Source organism: Electrophorus electricus, chromosome 13 (genome assembly GCF_013358815.1).
Source record: "Electrophorus electricus isolate fEleEle1 chromosome 13, fEleEle1.pri, whole genome shotgun sequence".
Lineage (NCBI taxonomy): Eukaryota > Metazoa > Chordata > Actinopteri > Gymnotiformes > Gymnotidae > Electrophorus > Electrophorus electricus.
In genome coordinates, this window is record NC_049547.1 from 7,738,668 (window position 1) to 7,761,653 (window position 22,986).

At 38.4% G+C, this 22,986-nt stretch overlaps 1 protein-coding gene across 1 annotated transcript in view; it reads left to right on the top strand.

Moving 5' to 3' along the window:
- The window catches only part of prkd1 (protein kinase D1), a 35,422-nt gene extending 13,390 nt beyond the window's left edge, over positions 1-22,032 (top strand). The window contains exons 2-19 of the mRNA XM_027000357.2: positions 20-158; positions 7,009-7,140; positions 7,564-7,724; positions 8,111-8,134; positions 10,490-10,697; positions 12,178-12,255; positions 12,706-12,904; positions 13,273-13,396; positions 13,770-13,847; positions 14,099-14,384; positions 15,011-15,063; positions 15,840-15,912; positions 16,026-16,132; positions 16,282-16,443; positions 16,689-16,787; positions 17,569-17,836; positions 20,117-20,202; positions 21,200-22,032. Coding sequence (XP_026856158.1) covers positions 20-158; positions 7,009-7,140; positions 7,564-7,724; positions 8,111-8,134; positions 10,490-10,697; positions 12,178-12,255; positions 12,706-12,904; positions 13,273-13,396; positions 13,770-13,847; positions 14,099-14,384; positions 15,011-15,063; positions 15,840-15,912; positions 16,026-16,132; positions 16,282-16,443; positions 16,689-16,787; positions 17,569-17,836; positions 20,117-20,202; positions 21,200-21,418 — 2,496 coding nt within the window. The 3' untranslated portion in view covers positions 21,419-22,032. The remainder of the gene's footprint in view (positions 1-19; positions 159-7,008; positions 7,141-7,563; positions 7,725-8,110; positions 8,135-10,489; positions 10,698-12,177; positions 12,256-12,705; positions 12,905-13,272; positions 13,397-13,769; positions 13,848-14,098; positions 14,385-15,010; positions 15,064-15,839; positions 15,913-16,025; positions 16,133-16,281; positions 16,444-16,688; positions 16,788-17,568; positions 17,837-20,116; positions 20,203-21,199) is intronic.
- Positions 22,033-22,986: the final 954 nt, after the last annotated feature.

Genomic DNA, 22,986 nt, shown 5'->3' on the forward strand with positions numbered 1-22,986 from the left:
TTTACTTCTTTTGTTTAAGTTCCCCGAGTGTGGGTTCTATGGAATGTATGACAAGATCCTACTGTTCCGCCATGACCCGACCTCCGATAACATCTTGCAGCTGGTGAGGTGTGCCTCAGAAATCATGGAAGGAGACCTCGTGGAGGTGGTGCTCTCAGGTAAGATCTAAACAAAGCTTCTTGAACTGAATTTCCTCATAAAACCTTTTCATTTTAGTTGTTCAATCATGTTTTAACTTATTTACTATTCTACAAATTCTATTCTACAAATCAAGGAAGGAGCAGAGGACTTTTTTAACCTGTGGATTTTACCAATGCTGGGAATATGAAAGCTCCAATGGACAATTAAGCTACATCTCAGAGAGCAGTTGATTAATTTATAAACAGATGGAGCAGACCTCATAAAAACCATAAAACACACCATGACTCTGTTCTGCAGGTCACATGTCATCATGGCATCGCACAGCAACACTGCACCAGTTTTGGCTGATTTCTATCCTCCCCCCTTTTTTTTGGTGTGTGGGAAACTTGACGTGCATCCAAGTTTGGCTCCTGCACCCGGTGCGAAAGCCGGAGCTGTTTCTCCCTGGAGGAGGAAGTGGTGGAGGTATCGCATTTGACACTGCTAAAGTGTTTCTACAAACGCTTGGCAGGCCTCCTTCCCTCCATACCTGCTCCTCCTCTCCACTGTGGCATGACAGGTAACTGAGTGGAGTCTGTTCTGAGGAGATAAAGAGGGACTGACACTTCTGCCATCTCCCCCCTTCCCCTGCCTGTTCTGGCTTCTTTGTGTGTGTGTGTGTGTGTGTGTGTGTGTGTAATTGTTGGGGAGGGGATCAGGTGATTAACATGCCCAGATGCACACAGTTGCAAAGATAAGCCTGTGGGAGCCTTGAGTGACACTCCTCAGTAGCACAAGTGGCAATGGATTGTGTGGTAAAATAAGACAATATAACCTCCTGGCTGCCACAATGTTAGATCAATGGTTATTAATTATGACTCCTGCTCGAGACTAAGTCATCCAGAATAATTTATAATGATTCTTTCATCACTTTTCTCTGAAAGTATAATTCCATGAACAAGCAACACAGAATTTGGATTCTGTTGAACTCAAAGGTTCCTGGTGTTCCCGTTATCTAGTGCTGAAATGAACAATCCTAAATACACTAGGCTTCCTTTCTGTTACTTTTAATTAATTTTATTGTGGTAGAAATATATTGTATCTTTTTTTTTCCATGTAGATGTAGAAATGCAAATTTTCCCTCAAAATCCAGAGGTGCACACAAACTAACATGCTGTATTTAATTTTGCTCCTTTATCTAATTGTCATGTCCAGTTACATATGCCTCCTGAGACTTACCTATATTTAATAAGATGAGAGCCGGCCCAGATAAGCACCCTACTGTACCATACCACTGTCATGTGTCCAATTGATTGCCATGTCACATAGCCATGGGGAAAACAATGCCCCCTCATAACTTTCCTGACATTCACAGATCTTTTAGGACCAAATTGTGAGAGTGGATATTCATCATATAACTCCTTAAGCTTCATGAGCTCCTATAATCAGATACTCATGTATTTATCATGAAGACATTCATGCCATGCATCAGCAAAAGCTTTATATTTCACAAACACAAGTCAGCACTTTATTCCTGCAATCTCTGAAAGCTTTGAATGATGTTCTCACTATGTAAAAAAGTAGTAAATTCTCAAAGTATTAGAAAGACTCTTTGCACTCTATTGCCAGAGACAACAATTATAACATCAGCGTACATATTGGGAAATTAAAAGTGTTATTTTGTTGCTGACGTTATTATCTGGGAGTGTGCAGCCAAACCCAGGCCCTATCCAAAATTTATCTATGGCTGGAAATGTCAAAAGTAGATCTGGTCTTAGATTGGTACAATTTAATATTAATAGCCAGAGATGTTAATAGCCAAAGATATTCACTTTACTTTTGGTGACTGATACAAATCACTGTTGGCCATAAAAGAAGCCATAGTAAGAGCATTAATAAATTGAGTTAAAGTAAATTAAGAGTATGTAAAACATCAGAGAGTGAAGAGAAGGCTTCTTTTCTGAATTTACTCTTATTTGTGACAGAGTCAGTCTAATCCTAGGGAGTGTGCCTGGGAATGGGCCTGGCAAAGAGTGTACCTGGGAATATTTTTTATAATTAATTCTTGTTGATTTGCAATAAGCATGTTCCCTTAAAGAAATGTAGGATTTCAGGGACGTGCAATACCTTGTTTACAGAAGTACTTTCTAATTTGATCAAAGAAAGAAACACTTACTGGGTCAAGGCAAGATCTACTAATTCCAGTGCAAATTCTAATCTGAATATCACTTAAATTATTACTTATTACTTAAAATCTATTTCAGATAATTTGAACAATTCTACTATGTTCTGGAACAATTAAAATCATTGTGATATCCCAGTTGTACCTCAAGTCTCCCTAAATGCATTTTAGTCAGTTCAACTGAAATCGTCCAACTGCAAGTAAAGACAATATTGTGAAGGATTTACATGAGCAGTTTTGTTTATATTTAAGTCTTATGCAGTAGGGTATCAGAGTTTTAACTTTAATTTTGTGACATGTTGATTTTGAATTGACTTATTTAAGAAGCCCTTTGTTTTTAGTCATATTTCCAATAAGGAGATTCATAAAGTTTGAAAGCCATTGATCTAAAAAAGTTGACTAGACACAAAAACCCTGATTCTTAGTGCATGTAGCTTTTATTTCTGAGCCTATAGCTCATATTTTAATCAGAACCTCCAGACTAAATACCATGCCTATAATTTGGAAAACAGCTTATGTTCTCCCCTGGGGTATGGACCTCTGATAAAAAATACCTTCCTATATACAAACTTTCTATCCTTGCCAAGATTTTACAATGTCAAGTAAACTTTCAATTGAAACAATTCTTCCTGATGATAATATTTTAAGGGAAACTTGGTCTGGCTTTACATCAGATTGTAGTACCATACCAGTGGCTTTGTTGGTAACAAATTATATTATCAGTGCCTTGGACATAAAGCAGCATGTGTTGCCCTTTTTGTTAATTTGTCCAAGTCATTTCTTTCTGTCAAACATGAGTTGCTAATGGATAGACTTACTGATTTTGGTGTAGGTGACAGTGCTTTAGAGTGGTTTATGAATTACCTTTATAAAAAATACTGGAAAGGACATGTTTACAGTAAATGTGACACAATGATACAATAGCCTACACAATAGCATACTCTCTGAGTCAAGATAGGAATGAGCTCTGGATTGCCATTCAACAGCTACAGGCTTTAATGTATGGTCTGAAGTTTTTTCTTAATGCTAAGAAAACCAAATTTATGATCTTTTCCAGAGCTTGTTTCCAGATTATTCTTGGTATTGGAATTCATACCTTAGAAGGAGATGAAAGAGTGTTGTCCTACACGTACTTGGATATTTGCTTGGATGACAGGCACTCATTTAGAATACATATTGCAAATCTAGTAAGAAAGTTAAGGTTAGAATTCAAATTCACGTTCAAAGTTCAAAGTTTTATTTGTCAGGTACATAGTCATACATGGTTTAACTCACAGTGAAATGCTTTGGTAACTGCTCTGTTCGAGCTGAGGAAAGATACAGGGAACTATAGGGAAATGGATGTGGTTTGAAAAGTTTGGGCTTTTATTCTTGTAAGGTTGGGTTTTTATTATTGTAATAGGACCTGCCTGAATTTAGCAGTTTGTAAAACACTTGTACAAGTTAAATTCTGTTTTAGACTATGGTGACTCCTTTGCAATTTGCTGCATGGAGCCTGTGTATGACATTTCCCTGTGTTTTATATCTAATTGATAGTCTCAAACACATCATGAAGGAGACAGCAGCACTAATATATTTTTATTTACAAAGCCAGGCAAACCTTTCTATCATGTATCAACAGTCGCTGTGATCACTTTTCTAGAAGTCTGCTCTAAAAAGTACCCAAGATTAGTTCAAAATTATGCAGTTGTCTTGGAATAACCTTCAGAACATATTGCATCTTAATGATTTTGTCTCTCTGAGTTTAAGGCTCTTTTAAAAACTATAACTGAAGAGTGCAATTGCTATTCATAAGATGGATTTTATGTTTTGTATTCAGTGACTATTGTTCTTTGTTTTGAATGTGATTTACCTAAATTATCTTAAGTCTGGTTTTTGGTTGATTTTAAAATTCTTGTAATTGGAAATTGTGGGCTATCTTAGCCAGGTGTCCCTGAAAAAATAGTTTTTAATCTCAAGGAACCTCCTGGATAAATAAAGGTTAAATTAAAAAATAAATAAATGGGGAAAAGCCACGGATATGTGATGCTGCTTTGTTTCAAATGAGCATGACTTGATTTGAAACCTTTGTATGCTTTTTTGGGTTTTACCTTGCAACTGAGAATATTGTATTCAAAGCATAAGTTGTTTCTCTGTTGCTTAAATATAGTTCAGTTAAAATATTTTTTAGATTACAATTTTCCAGAACTAAGTAAAGTTTCTATGAATCCAATGCCCATATTGCATTTCAAGCGTATTCATAAAGATGTCATTTTTGTGGTGTTAGGTGCATTTATGAATCAAGTTTCATTTGGAATAGTGAGTAACAAACTGATATTGTTGATGTCAACACTTCTGTATGTAATTATAATAATTTATATACATTTATGGGGCCTTATGTCAAGCACTATTATGAATAACTTTGTGAATACATTTTATAACGTATAGAAAGAATTTAAAGTTTTAATGAATCACTATAGCATAAACCACTTCAGATATTTTTTAGGTCTGTGTTTAAATGAAATACGTTGTTGCCTATTGCAATATAGTTTGCATCTTGTGAGCAGAAATTTGCTTTTTGACTCAAACATTTTTTTTTGTAAACTACTTTATTAAATTGTAATTAATTTTTAAAAATCATTGGGAAAAAAACAGCTTAATTCACATTTCTGTTCCCTTCAGCCTAAAGATGAACTGAAAGGGACTTTTTTTTTTCTCCAGTGAGCTCATCAATATGTCAGCTCCCTGTGCGGAATGACCCTGATTGCATCTCTCAGAGTGATTAGTACAGCCAGCATGCTATGAAAATACTAGTTCTCCACTCACAAATAGCCCGAAATGTGATTTTTCGTTCTATCAGTTTAAACTTAGAAAACTCTAAAACGACTTAAATTGAATCAGACATAATGCATTCAGTGCAGGTTCCCAAAGTGTCCTGCCGACCTACTGTACATCTAGATCGACATAATTGCAATCATTGGTGAAGAAAGAAAGAAAGAGCTGGGAGTGACCCCATGCCTTTTGAAGGAAGAAAGAGCATAATGGTAGTGCTCCCACTGGTTGAGTCACTGCTCCATTAGCCCTCACATTAGAGGGAGCATACAGCTTTTCTCTACCCATCATGCATCTTTCTTGTCATGCCAATATAATATGGCAACATTTTTTTCCTGTTTTATCTTTATTTTCTTACAAACCAAATAAACAAGACTAGTATGTATTATACTTCCACAAGCAATATGAGGAACTTTGAAAAAGGAGGGCAAGTGTGTGGGTGCACATGCACACACACACACGCGCGCGCGCGCACGCACGCACCTGCACAAACACACACACACACACACACACACACACACACACACACACACACACACACACACACAGAGTATTTACTGTAAGTCAGCTCAGGGTGCATTTTCCGTGCCACACTCATTTCTCTGAAGCATTTAATGACAGTTTACAGGTAGTTCAAACTTGCAAACATATCTTGCCCTTTAAACAAAAGGCAAAACAATAATTTGAATGAATTGAGGCAATTTAGCCAGAGAATGGCTAATCAGAATGTATTCTACTTGAGCGGGCTGTGGGGAAGCCATGTTGGAGAGGAGGCGATAGGCACATGCTGAAGCAAGCAGTCCTCCTGCTGGTTTCTCCACTCAGCCTCTATTGGTCCCACCAACATGCAGCCAAACAAGAGCCAATCAAAACATTCCATCCATCCCCACAAAAAGCCACTCTTTCATAACACAATTTACAAACATCAATAAAGCTGTTTTTTGGTGGATTTGAAATACTATTTAATACTTTTGAACAGTTGTTATTGGTTTTGTTTAGATTTTTTTGTTGTATTAGATTATAATAATTTTTTTAGCAATCAAGAAATTGAGAAAGCAATAATCTGATGAAGAACAACTTTCAGAAATTCAGCAGTATGTTTAAAAATGGAAGCTAAATGCCTAAACCACTTCAGAGAGACAAAATCAATGCCACAGAGCTTCAAATTGGCTCCTCTCTGAGACTCGGCTGCGTTCAGGCGGCCCAAGCAAAAGCCTTAATTAATTTTTGACTGACCATCGGCCCCTCACGGGGCGGCACTAATCGCCAACCCATTAAGCCCGGCAGACATGCGCTCTGCTTGTGCAGGGAGGCGAGGGCCAGAGAGAGGCGGGCAGCAGCAGCAGTGCCAGCCTGGCCTCTGAAAGCCTGGCTCTGGCCAGGACTCTCGTCCATCTGCACCTCTGAAGGCATGCCCTCTCCAGACACAGCCCCGTGAGAGCAGGCACCATCAGATAAAAATATCTCCCTCTGCACCATTTGTTTGCCTTTTTCCTGTCACAGTTGCACAATATATTTATTCATAACGGCAGCGAGTTTGAGAGCTCAATTCCCTTGTGAAGTTGAAAGTCCAAATGATGTGATAGGCAGCAGGGTGAGGAGGAGGAATTTTGGGCTTTAGCTGTTTCTTATAGCAAAACAAACAACTAAGTGAGACTTTGGTTGTGTGAATTTATAAGGATATAGGCTAAAGAATGTTCTTGCGCAGCTTATTATGAACCTATACTTTTACAAGACCAAGTTCTCATGCCTTTTAGGTACACATGATGAAACTCTCAGCAATTAGATAATGTAACTGTCCACATTTGTATGAAAGATTCTCATTAAGTATCGTTCTCATTACTGTGCACAAATACTCATCCTTTTTCATCCTTTTTTATTTTTAAAACCTGTAGCTTCAGTCACCGTGGAGGACTTCCAGATCCGACCTCACACTCTCTTCGTCCACTCGTATCGGGCGCCAGCATTTTGTGACCACTGTGGAGAGATGCTGTGGGGGCTAGTTCGGCAAGGTCTCAAGTGTGAAGGTAAGAGGGCTCACGAAACTACCTACAAAAACTTTATAGAAGACTTTGTAAGGAAAACTTCACCAAGAAACACTAGCATAGCATAAAAGTTAATGAATGCTTCAGGAGACCATTTCACATTAGCCTATATAATGCCTTATAAAACCATAAGAACAACACAAGTAAGTAAGGTTTATTTATAAAGCACTCTTTAAACAATTTGCATTGACCAAAGTGCTGTACATAGAATCAGCATACTTACTACATGAGAAAACACAACAAAAACAGATACAAAAACAGAAGTAAAACACTTACAATGAAGTAGAACACAAAATGAAAAAATGAATAAAAACACAAATAAGCAGATGAGTAACAAAAATTACAAATGAATACAACTGGATCACCTGCATGTTGTCTTCTATTTTCATTACATTTTGGATTAAGGATGTGGGCTGAACTATCACAAGCGATGTGCTTTTAAGATCCCAAACAACTGCAGTGGTATTCGGAAACGGCGGCTGTCCAACGTGTCCCTTACAGGCCTGACTAATACCCGCTCTGTGTCAGCTGAACCCTCACCCACCACCTCCGATGAAGCCTTACTGGTAAGTCTCAACTGTTAGCATTCCAGTCCTTTGCCCCAGATGTGACAAGAGTTGTTCAGCAGGCTTTATCTACCACATCTGTAGAGTGGTCAATTATCAATGAAAATAATTTCCAAATGTTTTCTTGAAAGGACTTAAAATATGGAAATCCATTGTCTTAATACTGAAAGGCAGTTATTTAAGATTAGATGGACAAATGCTGGGATATTGCTTTAAGAACCTATAGAAATGGATATTTCTCTAGCTAGTTAAAGTGTTCCTCAATTTAGCATTTAGTTGAATGTCCAAAAAGACCCAAACTTTGGTACATGTTGCCTGCATTTAATTTACACAGAATGTCCAAGTTAACAGTGTTCTCCCTGTCTTATTTTCTTTGTTTTGTCTAGTCTCCTGTCAGTCCCAGCATTGAGGTAAGTATTGCCTTTCCAGTGGAAAAACCTTACATCTTACCTCACCTTATCTTATTGTCTAAAAAAACTTTATATTGTACATATAATTTTTAATACGACCTATTGCCGATATTAAGGATAAATGTGTCATTTCAAAATTGCGGTTCTACCTTCAAATATGTATTATCATGTGTGCTGCTTCACCTATGTCTAGGTGGTAAAAGGCGTCAGGTACCATCATATGAGGTATATAATATGATTCTATTTGAGACTGCAAGAAACATGACACATCAGATGAGACTCCAAAAAAGCTTTCATAAAAGGTGCAGTAACAACATAAACATTCCCTGTGACGTTTTGAAGTATTTAAACAGTTTTTGCTGCAGTCATCATGTGGCAAGCTTCAAATCCCTCTTTCCCAAAGGTTGAGACATTTTATCCTGACACCAGAAATGCTGTGATACACACTCAAGTTTGTTTAAAGGAAACTGTTAATCGACTGTTGACTGCAAAAACCAACATCTGCTGACTGTGCCCAGTTTACCTCACAGATGACAGACTGGAGCAGGTGAGGCATGGCCAAGCCTCAGATGATACTGCCCAAAAAATTACTTTATATCAAACTACACTACATCAACTTACTGCACATAAATGCAACACGTATGCAGCTGCAGGTCTGTTGGCTGTAGTAGCATTTGTAAGAAAATGTGACCTCAGCTCAAAAAAACCTGTTTAGGGATAAATTAAAAAACATTAATTACAAAAAGAAGGCAACAGATGGTAAAACAACTGGTAAGATGGTTACAATTATTTTTGAATAGACTAGATTAAGGTAAGATAATCTTCAGTGACTTTGTTAAATTCAACTCAGTGTAGCAGTAAACTGAGGCCAGAAATGGTTCCTAATCCACAAATCCTCATACTCATAAATTGAGGATATTTTTAAACATAAACACAGGAAAACCAGTATAAAATTTTGGAATCTTTTCAGGGACTGCAAAGCACCAGAACATATTTAATAACAGTGTATTATACTTGTGATATGGCTACAGACCAGTTACACTATTATAAAGATATCTATTTTCCCTGTTTGCCACTGTGACAGAGTTAGGATGTAGTGACTATCTTTAGATTAGATAGTGCAGGCATCTCTTCTCCAGAACCTAAAAACTAAATTTAGATGCAACTTGCAGGTACCTCAGATTGGAGAGTCTTAGCATCTAAGACAAGTGCAACATTTAAATGTGAGAAAATTCAGCAACATTACTGCTCCACAGAGAAGTTTAGTTGAGCATACCTGGGTCATTCTTTTTCTAGAGCATTCCTTCCCTCTGCATTTATGGCACCTTGCAAAACATGGACCAGAATAAACTGGAGCTGTCAGACAAACCAGAACTGGCAGCAGCCAGAGCAATATGAAACAAATGATGCAAACCACCCCCTCCATAACACTGTGTATATATAGTGGAGGCTGGCTTCTGCATCACCCTTACAGCCAGAAAGCTATGAAATAGTTGTGCATGGCACACAAACTATAATGTGCACAGTTGTTTTTCATGTGTATATGTCACAGGTGTATGTAGGAAGAGGTTTATATGATAAGAAGATTTCTCAAGTTGGGGTTAATAAAGGTAATTTAAGAATTAGTCTAATGAACACATTGTTCATAAGATCATCTGCCCTCCTCCATTAAGCTGCTTAAGACCATTGGCCAAGTATATATCATGAAGATGAAGGAGTGTATTGACTGCTCGCTTTCCTCCGAGTGCAGTGAGCAGTTGATTTGGCACACCTGCATGATGTCAGGTCTATTCTCAACAGGTGGTAAGACATCTGCACGTCTGCCAATCAGCAGCACATTAAAAAGCAGCTTGATGTGAAAACGGGTTGTTCTGAAATGAATGCAAATGTAGCGCCAGCCTCCCACAAGCTCATTTTCCTAGCAAAACATTCTTGTTTGCTCCTTCAAGAATGTGCTCATATTCACAAGACCCTAGGTGCCCTAGGTGTGTTACAGCTGTCTAAAATCAATGAAGCATTCAAAAAAAAATCTGCATTTTATGCAGCAAATACAGATGCTCCAATAAATCACCAGTATTAAGTGAAAAATAGTTGGAGCGTAGGTCTCTCCTCTAGGTTAGGAGAGGACCAGACTCCAAAGTACTCTGTGGTGTTAAATAACACAGGCAATTTTGTGTCTATGGCAAAAGTTCACTGGATTTGAACAAATGCATCTGTGGGCAAAGCAAGTTATCAGCACTTACTGACCTCAGTCATGGAAACAGAATGTCATGTAGCTGAGAGCAGGCAGCAGGCGCTCGGGCTAGTGCACCGAGACCCACGGTCCTCCTCAGCCTCCATGTTGCTTCCGCTCAGCAGAAGAGCCAGGCAGACATGTTCACGGGAAGGGGCCGCTCCAACTCCCAGTCCTACATTGGGCGTCCCATCGAGCTTGACAAGATCCTGCTGTCTAAAGTCAAGGTGCCACACACATTTGTCATCCACTCCTACACGCGCCCCACTGTCTGCCAGCACTGCAAGAAGCTCCTGAAGGGTCTTTTCCGCCAGGGCCTGCAGTGCAAAGGTAAGAGCTCCTGCTTCCCATTTTAAACTTGCCAGGGCCAAAGGGGCCATTTGCTAACTTTAATTGCTCTTTTAAGGTATATTACTCACTGCCAGTGTAAAGCATTTGCTTTAAAAGACTGTGGTATGAAATATGGCGTATGTAACAAAGTGAGGCAGAATGCAAGTACTGAGATGCATGACGTATTATGAGCCAGTTCATGCTCAGGTAATAATCATCAAAGGTCGAAAGACTGAATGAGAATGCAAAATAAGAAATATAAACAAAAATGAGATACTAAACCAAAGAACAGGTATGTCAAGAAAATAAATGCAAAACTAAAACTGATATCAGGAACAGGGTGACCAAAATTAGAGAGAACACAACAGACAAAGAACATAAGATTAATAGGGAACTGGGAACTAGATATGATAAAAAGACTAACAGAAGAACCAGGCTAAGTACAGGATGACGGAATGGACTAGGCGAATGACAGATAGGCTATATGGAAGCGCTAAGTTAATACAGGATACTTGGGAGCTAACTATGGTAACGATAAAATAGGTAACTGAAACATGAGTAAAGACTGGGACAGGATGTAGGAAAGGAGAAGGCTAGGAACAGAGCTAAAAACATATAAGAATTTGAACTAAATAAGACAGAATAACATAACTCTTAAGAGATAGAAAACGAACAGTATGAGAAACAACGAAACAAAAAGAATCAACAAGAGACTAGACCAAAAATGACCAGTTGTGAAGGGCAATGACCATTACAAGATGGAGGTAACATAGGGCTTAAATACATAACCTAACAAAGGACATCAAGGAACAGGTGATAACAATAAAAGGAGGAGAAGAGAAACGGAGACCAGGAACTGAACAAAACACAAGGATACCTGGCAGGATACCAAGGGAAGCGCGATGCTAGAGGAGAGGAATCGTGACAACATTGCCCACATTCTATCCCAAATCCCTCATTGTTACCCTTTATGTAACAATGAGTAATTGCAATATTTATTGTAATTATTCACATAAATATTTGTTAATTATTGCCAGAATGTAAGGAGTTTGCACTTAAGCTTTTCACCCACCTAACTCCCATGTAAGTGCGATGTGACAATAAAATGGGTTTGCTTTGAGTTGATATATGCACTGGATGGGGCATTACATTAATGCTGTACAGTGTTGAGGTTTTTGTGTGCATATCACACAAGGCCAGAAGTGGAGCTGGGCTTCTGTGATGATAGGTAAAGGTATGCAGTGTGTCAGGCAGTAGCGGGCTGGCTGATGGCTGATAGAAACAGCTTTAATGTGCTTCTGCAATGTGCGAGGTCTCAGCTTGTCAGCCAGTAGCACACCACACGCTCAAGCAAGAGTGCCAGGTCTCTCTCTCTCTCTCTTTTTCTCTCTTTCTCTCTCTCTCTCTCTCTCTCTTTCTCTATATCTATCTATCTTTGCCACATTTTCTCATCTCCCTTTTCCCTCTAACACGGTTTCAGATTGCAAATTCAACTGCCACAAACGATGTGCACCCAAAGTGGCAAACAACTGTCTCGGAGAGGTGTCAAGAAATGGAGGCAAGTCTAACTTTGGAGTCTCTACCAGCTTCTTAATGTCACAATCAACAGCACTGCATTTTTCACCAAAACAATAATATTTATCCTGCTGAGCATTTAAAATGCTGCTTTGGTATATACAACCTTGGCTTTGCATAAAACAGTCTAGCAAACAATTAAATCTGTACTAATGTGGGTGCACTGGTCATAATCTTTTTTTTTGGTATATTTGGTGGTGGGGTTATTATAAATAATAGAGGAAAGGATCAGTGTTGGAAGAGAGATTGCATGGCAACATGTATGGATTTGCAGTGCTATACTAATTTATAGCTTTGCCTCATTTTAAAATTTGGATTGTTTTGCAGTCTGTTATTTTTATGGCACATCTCATATAATTTCTAATTATGTTAAAGTGATTACATGTTATTGTCTGTGCTTCTGCTTTTATTTTCTTCTCCTCTCCTCTCCAAGACCTGTTCAGCCCTGGTGCTGAGTCTGATGTTGTGATGGAGGTGGGCTGTGATGACCATGATGCTGAGAGGAGCAGTCCTCTCATTGATGACATGGAGGAGTCCTTGGTGGCTGACTCAGCCACCCTGCTGGAAGCAGGCCATGGTGAACTCACAGATTTTCATGATCCAGACCCAGATGAATCCAACAGAATCATCAGGTAGTCCCAGTCACAGCATAGTATTCACTAATACTAGCCCAAAAAGTATTATTATTAATTTTTTATTCTTATTAATCTTTAATGCAAAAGTAATACAAAATTGATGGAAGTAAAAATGACTTGTACATATATAAAATATATAAGTATATATAAGTATAAATGATAAGATATTCAAAAATTATGAGCTTCACATCTTCACAACTCTTAAATGCCCTAAAAATACAATAAGTCATCAAATAATTGTACAATTAAAACGATGTACAAGGCCACTGACGAATCTCAGGATTAGACAGGAAGAGCATGCCTGTGCTCACCTACAAGCATGCAGAGGTATTGTGGCATCTCGTGTGACTTCATGTATTTGGAAGTCCGTGCACCAGCAACAACATCCCACTTATGCGAGTGGTCCAGTCGGTGAGGCACACCAAGCGGAAGAGCAGCAATGTCATGAAGGAGGGCTGGCTTGTGCACTTCACCAGCAAGGATACACTGGTGAGAGATCTGACACCCTGTGTGCTCCACACTATCTATCCCATTCTACCATACACATACATATAAAGTAATATGCCAACATCCAGTAAATGCTGTTTCAGCCAGTTACTGGTGCTAAATTAAAGCACTTTAGGGTATTAATGGAAGTTTTTTTTTTTTTAAATTTATTTAGTAGGTGCTTCTTAGTTTTATAAGTTAAAAGCTGATATGGGAGCTTTTTAAGATAAAATGAAATATTTTTGTGCAAAAAGAATGCTATTAACCTCCTTTCACAGAGTTGAGAGATTATTTGAAAGAGTGAAAGATGGCATTTTCCCATGAAGATGATTCTAACACTGTGATAATGGACAACCATCCTATTATTTTAAACCAGCGAAAGAGGCATTACTGGAGATTGGACAGCAAGTACATCACCCTCTTCCAAAATGATACTGGAAGCAAGTACTATAAGGCAGGTCCAATCAATCGGTCAACAAACACATAAACATAAGATATTAAATTACTTGTTTTACTTTCCAACCACATTATCTAATCTATATGGATGGATTGCATGACTAATTAGATTTATTACATAAAAATTAGTCATATCCTTGCCTCTAAATCTAGTACTGTCTAGTAGTCATGTAGACTTTAGGACACGCCATAGTTCCTCTCTTCTGTTCTGACCCACGTTTTGGGTCCCTGGCTCTTTCTGTCCTGCAGGAAATTCCTTTATCTGAGATTCTGTCTCTGGAACCAGCTAAGACTTTCAGCTTGCTTCCTGAAGGGGCCAACACACACTGCTTTGAGATTGCAACTGCATCACTGGTGTACTACGTGGGGGAGAACCTGTCTCGCCTGGACGACTGCACCTCAGGCCGCTGCAACAGCATGCTGGTCAGCGGTGTTGGCCAAGATGTAGCGCACATGTGGGAAATGGCCATCCAGCATGCCCTTATGCCCGTGATCTCCAAGGGCCTGGCACACAGTGGCCGCCACATCCACCATAGTACGGCCTGGACACAAAAACACTTTGGTTTTAATAATATTAATAATTTAATAATATATTGCATGTATAGTTTTATATATGTATACTTTACTTTCCCCACTCACTTAAACTTGCAGGAATATATTGCAGGAACTGTTTAAGCTTATTAACATTTGACACAAAAAGCCTGATTACACAGCCTTCAAGATAATACGAAAAGCAAACTTGCCAAGATTGAGATGGTAAATAATAAGAAACTTACCTGGCCAGAAGTAATGGTGTCAATCAGACTGCTTGGAATCTTTAAGACCCCTCACAGCATCCAAATAAAGCACAGCACATCAGAATGGTGGCTGTGAGCCATATGAGCTGACCTAAGAATGCAGGATTTTTAATATAATACCTGCTCATCTGTTGCTAATCAAGGGACTGTGAACTTGAAGCAACTGTACAAAGTCCCATTTGTATTCCACAGCTCAGTAAGGAAAGGACTTGATATAGTGATTTATTTGTAGAGTCAGTTTGCATGTTGTTTTTTAGTGTGTCAAGTCATGTTGATGCCAATGGCCAAAAACAGATAAATTATGTGCGGTTCCACAGTTGAAACTAAGCACAATTATAATATCACTTTTTTCTTGCACCAACAGAAGATGTCTCCATCAGCATCTCTGTATCCAACTGCCAGATTCAGGAGAATGTGGTAAATATGGATTTATCATATTAATCACGACAATTTGTAAACAACATAATTTAAAAACAAAGAAATCAAACCTGGTCCTTGTGTACTGCACCAAAGGTTCCTTTCCCCTTTGATTGTAACCTTGTTTTAATGTATGTGGTAACAATCATATTTGACCTTTGAGGATTAACAATAAATAAATAAAAGAATTTAAGAACTGACCTAGACTATCTGTGCTGTACAAAAGCTGGTTTTAAAAAGCACAGAGTACAGTTTTAAAGCCAGAAAGCATATGTCTTCACTTGAAAAGAATTACGGTTTATGGAAAATTGAACAGTAATTGTTATATGTCCTTTCAAGAAAATGTCATTTGTGGAGAACAAAATGACAAATATTTTAGGACTGTTGCTTTAATGCATTGTCTTAAAACCAAAATGCTAAGGCTTTTTTTTTTTTTTTTTTTTTTGCCATTTTGAGCTGTGGTTCTGTTAAATTCAGTGCTTGCCCATACCCGTAGCCTTGTGTTTCTGTGTGATATAAATGCTCAGTAGCTCTGTTGGAGATTATTTGTGATTACCTGCTTGGCCATGGGATTGCCATAGTTACCCGAGCTTCTCTGACAGCCCTAGCAGGATGCAATAATATCTCTCTGTGTGACTGGTCTTAATTCAGCAGCTGTAACAGCACAAAATCCACAGACTAGATCAGACGAAGTAAAATATTGCAGGCAGTAATTCCAAACTTTGTCTATACATATTTATTTGTCAGTCATGTTTTGCTTTTTTCTTCTTTTGCAGGACATTAGCACAATATATCAGATTTTCCCTGATGAAGTTCTTGGATCTGGCCAATTTGGCATTGTCTATGGGGGTAATTAAATGATACGTAATGATACTGTGCTTCCAGTGGTTTTGAATCTTTTTAAAGTTATATTATGTATCTGTATATAGTATGCATCTGAAAATTGTATTTTGTGTCTGCAGGCAAGCACAGAAAAACAGGCAGAGATGTTGCCATCAAGATCATAGATAAACTCCGTTTTCCCACCAAACAAGAAAGCCAACTACGCAATGAAGTTGCCATCCTTCAGGTGAACAATCCAAAGGTTCCAGATTGTAGTTACAGAGCTGTAATTTTCTAAGTTTCAAATGAGCCTGTAGAAATACACAGACCAATAAGATGTGGTGAATATCAGTACTGTCTATAGTATTTAGTGAGATTTACATCTGTCATTTCCAGAACCTTCACCACCCTGGAGTCGTGAACCTAGAGTGCATGTTTGAGACGCCAGAGCGTGTGTTTGTTGTCATGGAGAAGCTCCATGGTGACATGCTTGAGATGATACTTTCTAGTGAGAAGGGGAGGCTGCCAGAACGTATCACGAAGTTCCTCGTCACACAGGTAGGTCTCACACTTGCACATACCAGTCATTCATGCTTGACCTAGGCATGGCAGACTACATACACTGTGGCAAGTGAACAGTCACAGGAAAATCAACACTTTTCTCATATTAAAGTATATATCTTTGACAATGGGCTTTTGCTTGTACTTTGCAATATTCTGTGGTTTTAACATCTAATCTTATGACCGCCAATGTAATGTGTGATGTTCTGTGCTGAAGCACATTTTGGCTTATATTTGGTCAGATCCTCATTGCACTTCGCCATCTTCACTTCAAAAACATTGTACATTGTGACCTGAAACCTGAGAATGTCCTGCTGGCATCTGCTGACTCCTTCCCACAGGTGAGTGGACTACTGCTGGAATACATTGGCTGCTAAAAACCAAGCCTGTATAAAGGAAGAAATGGTAAAATAAACATGAATTAATCTGCTTTTCCAAAAGCAAAAGAATAACAATAAGAGATGGTAATTACAGTTTCTCCTGTGCTCAGCACAGTGTGTTTTTGTGTGTAGTATGTTTGTATGTGTGTGCATGTGTATATGTGTGCATGCACGCGCGCGTGTGTGTGTGTGTGTGTGTGTGTGTGTGTGTGTATGTACATTTCTGTAGTGAAAGACTGCTAAATTATCTCCCCATTGTTTCAGCCATCTAAAGCTTGTTCTGGAATCGTTCAAGCAGAATGATGACTCACAGTGTTTGGGCATGAGCAAATGTCTCCAAGGAATACTAACTAAATCACATTTGCGTTATTTACCACAAATATTTTCCAGAAGGGGAAAGGGAGTAGAACAAGAATAGCTGTCATCTGAACAGGTTTTGGCCTGCCATGCCCTCAAATTCCATTTCTTCCCTCTGCAAAGTAAATGTTTTAAAAGTGAAGGGGAGATCAGCGGGGGAGCCCACTGTAACTGCTTTTAACTGCGTGATAATTTCATTCGAGTTTAGTCTGCTTCTGGCAACTGCTCATTATGGTGTCTGTTGTGGAAAAGGAGGTTTGGGGTGGAGGGGGGCAGGGGATAATGGATGCTATTTGTTGCGCCCCAGTCAAGTAAATGAATTGTCTGCTTCCAGCAATGGGGCTCTCGCTTAATGCTCACTGATCATTCACCCAATCTTCCACAGGTGAAACTTTGTGATTTTGGCTTCGCTCGGATCATCGGTGAGAAGTCATTCAGGCGCTCTGTGGTGGGCACGCCAGCCTATCTGGCCCCAGAGGTGCTCAGGAACAAGGGCTACAACCGCTCGCTTGACATGTGGTCAGTGGGAGTCATTATCTACGTCAGCCTCAGCGGTACCTTCCCGTTCAATGAGGATGAGGACATCCACGACCAGATCCAGAATGCTGCCTTCATGTATCCGCCCAACCCATGGAAGAAGGTGACCCAAGAAGGTAAGCACCAAGGCAGGCCCGAGTCTGATGTGTCAGTAAAAGTGGTCTAGAGGCAATGCACAAATAAGTGCTTATCGAAGTGTATTAGTGCATTTAAAAGATTTTATACAAAAGGGTGTATCATTATTCGTTAAAGAGAAAAACAGGGAGGTAATTGTAACCTCATATGCTAAACTCACATGAGGCTGTAATGGTAAACCAATCGAATGTGCAAAGAACAAACTAGGGATTCTGCTCAGTTCTTCATTAAGTGGACAACAGTAAACATGTTACTAGCCAGGCACTTGAATAAGAAAGTAAATGTAGGTCATGTAGGTCAGTGCAGAAATGTAGGTCACCTACATACCCCCTACATACTGGTCAGGTGATTAGAAAAATTTAGAGGTCAGCATAATTACTTAGATTAGAATGATCAGACCGAAGCCTGCCACTGAATATTTCACCATCGACTATCTAAATTCTGGGCTGGACTGAGAACTGAAGTCCATCCCCCACCTCTCAGTAAAAACATTTCAAATGACATTCCTGAGCAATAGCTGTCGCAGAAGGGAAATGCATTTGATTCGCAGCATGAGGACTGACTTCAAGACAGCGCATTTACAATGCGTTCCACTTCTGCACACAGCTAACAGTTAGATTAATATACAAAACCACTTGTCTGTTAGATCTGCTATTAGTATTACCAGTTCCCCTCAGTGTTAAATAGTTGTGCTTGTTATATAATCTAATATCTTTAATCACTTTATGATTGTATAGTACATGCTTGTGCTGCTGCCATAGTAATTAGCTCTTTAATTAATACAGCAACCATCTTGGATTAATCAATCCAAAAGGTTGTGGTACTGTAGTCTGGGATGGTTTACAAATTTTGTATTTTGGCATGCAATTAAAACATTCCTAGCAATGTGAACTATTTTATTATAGGAAAAAGTGATTTCACCTACCCGAGTACTAATAATGTAAACACCCAGTAATGATAAATAATTCAGTAATAATGTAAACACTCAAATCAACCTCACTATTTCTAATCAGATACTTATTGAATAGATTTTAAGCACACTGCTCAGTGTAGTAAGCAAAGATACAAGTAGATGAAGAAACTGCAAATCACAGCAGGTTAACGCAAACAGAAATTTAAACTGGTCAGGTGATTAAATAATGAAATGGTAATGAAGTCAACCCTAGGCAGCTATTTGAACCATTTAAGTATCGAGGCATCAACTATCCAATATGAATTTGGCTTTACTATGCTAGTGATCTGAATGAAGAGTTTCAGGACAAACTACTTTAATTGACTTTGTAAGCTTTGTCTTAAAATATATATAAATCTAAGATTTGTCAGGATACTTTTTAAAATTAATTAATTAAGTTAATTAATTGATTATATAAACTGGATTTTGGGTGATTACATGTTAGCTCCCTTCTTTAATTAAGATGCCTACTTTTTGCAGGCTGTTTTTAAACAGCAAAAATTAATTACATACCAGTTATTTATTTATATACTTTAGTATAGTTCATGTCAAATAATTTTCATTGTAATAGGGATTTTCTTAAGTTGTTTCTAATTGGATGTTTCTTAGGTTGTGGGAGATAATGTACTTTATGTTTGCAGTTTGAAGTAATAAAACTCAGCAGCCTTTAATCAAATCCTTGAAAATGTTTGCTTCAAACCTATAGAAAAAGCATGCATCATTTGCAAATTCCTACTGGTTTTGCTCAAATTTTAAGTGATTTTAAAAACATTTCTAATAATGGCATATTTCCTGTTTTGTAATATAAAAATAAACGTTTGAGAGCATAAGGACACTCAGCATGTCAGTGATGTTTTGAATGTCTTTAAAATTATTGAAAATATATCCAACTGTTATATACTTACTGAGCTGATGGCAACTCTAGCCAGTGTTCTGTCAAAAGAAAACTCATCAGATGAGAGAGAAGGAGAGTGAGAGAAGCAAAAGTGTGGGGGAGGAAGGGGAGGATACGGAGAGCAGTAGTAAGGGTGAAACATGAAGAAAGATGGCACTGAATGCATGGTCCATTTTGTCACAGGCCATTCATGTGAGTAACACCCACCAATCCCTCACCCCAGGGTTGGGGTCAGGGGTGGGGCTTAGGGGTTGCATCTTGAGCTTAAGAACTCTTGGCAACTCTCAGAGCTCTGTGACCCCTGAAATAATGTTAACATGATGTTGGTTTTGCTCATTATCCCCTCGGAACTCCAAATCCCTCAGCTGGCCCACCACGGCCCTAGCCGCTGACAGCCTGCTTTTGTTGTTCCAGCAATTGACCTCATTAATAACCTCCTGCAAGTCAAAATGAGGAAGCGTTACAGCGTGGACAAGTCCCTCAGTCATCCCTGGCTCCAGGTCAGTCACCATTTCCCTTTCTTTACACCCACTACATATTACCTCTGCAAAAAAGAGTTTTGCAAAACCAAAACTTCCCACAGCTTCCAACTTTTTGTCCATTTGTTATAATCAGAGCTAATCAAGGTGACAGTAACTGTTATGAGATAAAACTCGTTTTCTTGTTTGCTGACATGGATATAATGTTTGGTAATGTGGCCAATTGACAAATATTCATGATCAGTATACCTAGATTGCAACATATGTGTTAGTGAAATTAAAGGACAACTCTGAACTTCTTAAAACAAACGAATATTTCAAATGTTTAATATGCAATAAACATGTTTCCACACTTCTGAAGTGAAACGGATTTTTCTGCTCTCACAAACCAATCTATTAGTTAAAGGTAATTTTATAGTTGGGTCTGTGGTGGGTTGTGAGTCAATGGTGGGTTGGGAGTGGTCTGCTACTCTAACATCTATACCACAGTAGTCCTCTGGTTAGACTAGAGAATTCCTAAGCAGAACTTGATAATTATAGGTTATAGACTGAACACTTACAAAGTGTACCTACATGATAGAATCTGGTGTGTGCATATTCATCTTATTGTGCTGCCTACATGGAGATAATTAGTTTTGTCAATGTTTCACAAAGCTTCATTTAGGCCCTTCAGGCTTGGGCAAAATTATAAGCAAGATGGTTTTCACAGACAAATCCAAAAATGCTTGTCATATAAAAAATATACTGTAATGTACTGAGGCAAACTGGTGGAGACCCCCTGATGAGATTATTTGCTAAAATATTAGCATTGTGATGTAGTTAATGAATGGGTTTAAGAGAACAGGCACATTTTAAAAGGTTTTCAATTACATACTTTCCCGGATAGACAGTGCTTACAGTGTTTAGCATATCAATATATTTAATCGACTGAAAACTCAGCAAAAGGAATTTTGGGAGCAAGCTATGAAAAATGTATTTTACCTAATAAGCTTTGCTTGTTTGTTTTTTTTTCTGACAGGACTACCAGATGTGGTTGGACCTGCGTAATCTGGAGTGCAAGATGAAGGAACGATACATCACACACGAAAGTGATGACATGCGTTGGGAGCATTTTGCAGAGCAAAATGGGCTGCAGTACCCCGCCTACTTAGTCAATCCACATGCTGATGTCAGTGAAGAGGTGGGGCCCGAAGAGGCCATAATGAGCACACTAAGTGATAGAGTCAGTGTGCTATGAGTTGCTGCCTGTCCCTTTAAGAGCACAATACTTCAGTCATAACACATAATACACCCAGAACATCACGAGTCCAAAAATTACTTTTCACTGCCATTTTAAAACACCTTTATTGTAAGTTATTTATTTCATTAGAGTAATTTCACCCAGTGCCTAAAGGACATAACTCCACTCCATTATGTTAAAATCACAACCATTCCTGTGCACATTTCCTAAAACATTTTGTTCAAACTTACTACACTGAACAAGGCACATTAAGAACAAATACTACCTAATACTTAATACTACCCAAGAACAAAAATACTTTTTTTTTCAGGAAAAAATAAGAGTAAATGTGTTAACTGTGTATTTTTACTATGACTTGGCACTATACAGTAAGTAAAACTGTAGCAGGAGCAGTATTATTATTTGTGTAATTTCAGTTAAAAACATAATTTATGAGATCTGTGTTGGATAAGAGATATTTCTAAAGCCATCAGAAGTGAATCTGCAGTACAAATTAGTTGGAACTGCCAGAGTGCTGTGGTGACTGTTGGCTTAGTGGAACTATTAGACAAAATGTAAAATCAGAAACTGCTTGCAGCTTTTGTAGTTTTGTGTGGGTTCATATGAGCATTGAGTATATTTTGTTTGTTTGTTTGTTTGTGTGTGCTTGTGTGTGTGTGTCTGTGTGTGTGTGTGTGTGTGTGTGTGTGTGTGTGTGTGTGTGTGTGTGTGTGTGTGTGTGCGCGTGCATTTGAAGGGTTGGGATTTGTGCTCTGTGCAAGTCAACCAGTCTGAAAAGTAACACTGCCTGTGGAGATCTTTTTCTCTTGCCTTCTTCAAAATCAATTTAAATAAAAATAAATAGATAAATAAAAGAAAAATCAAGGATGCTCAATATGTACTTCTTACTTGATGTGATTTCCTATATATATATATATATATATATATATATATATATATATATATTGCCCGAGACATACAGAAACCTTAAACTTAGTGTTCATTAACGTCAATCACAAGTAAGGCTGACCTATTCAAGCTGACGAATTTCATTTATTATTTCTATATTTCATATTTTCGCTATAGCCTACATTTTTCAGCAGTTCTGTTGAGTGATTAATTTGCAAAATAGTAAAAACGTACCATTGTTCAAACATAGTTACTTCAGCTAAATGCCCTCCCAGCAGCAGCTCAATAAACCTGATTTAAAATAAGGGTAGAATCACTGGGCTATGCGGACAAATAACGGACTTGGGAAAGTGAGAAACAGCGAAAAAGGTTACTGGTGACCGCAAAACTCAGGCAACACTCGTATGTTCTGCTTTAGTACACTGGATTGGTTTTCAATCTAGTCAGATCCTTAGCGTCTTTTGATTTACGGTTTTAAAGCTTGTCCATGATCCCCACGAGCACGCGATGCAAGCCACCAGGCTTTATTCACTGTCAGCAGATGGCGCTATACACTTAGAAAGCCTAATATGAACTCAATAGTATGGTCAACAGCACTGAGTGGATGTTTTTTTCAAGCGCTTTAGAGGTGTTAGCGTATTTGTGCGTAATGGAGCAAATAAAGTGCGATCTTGAAA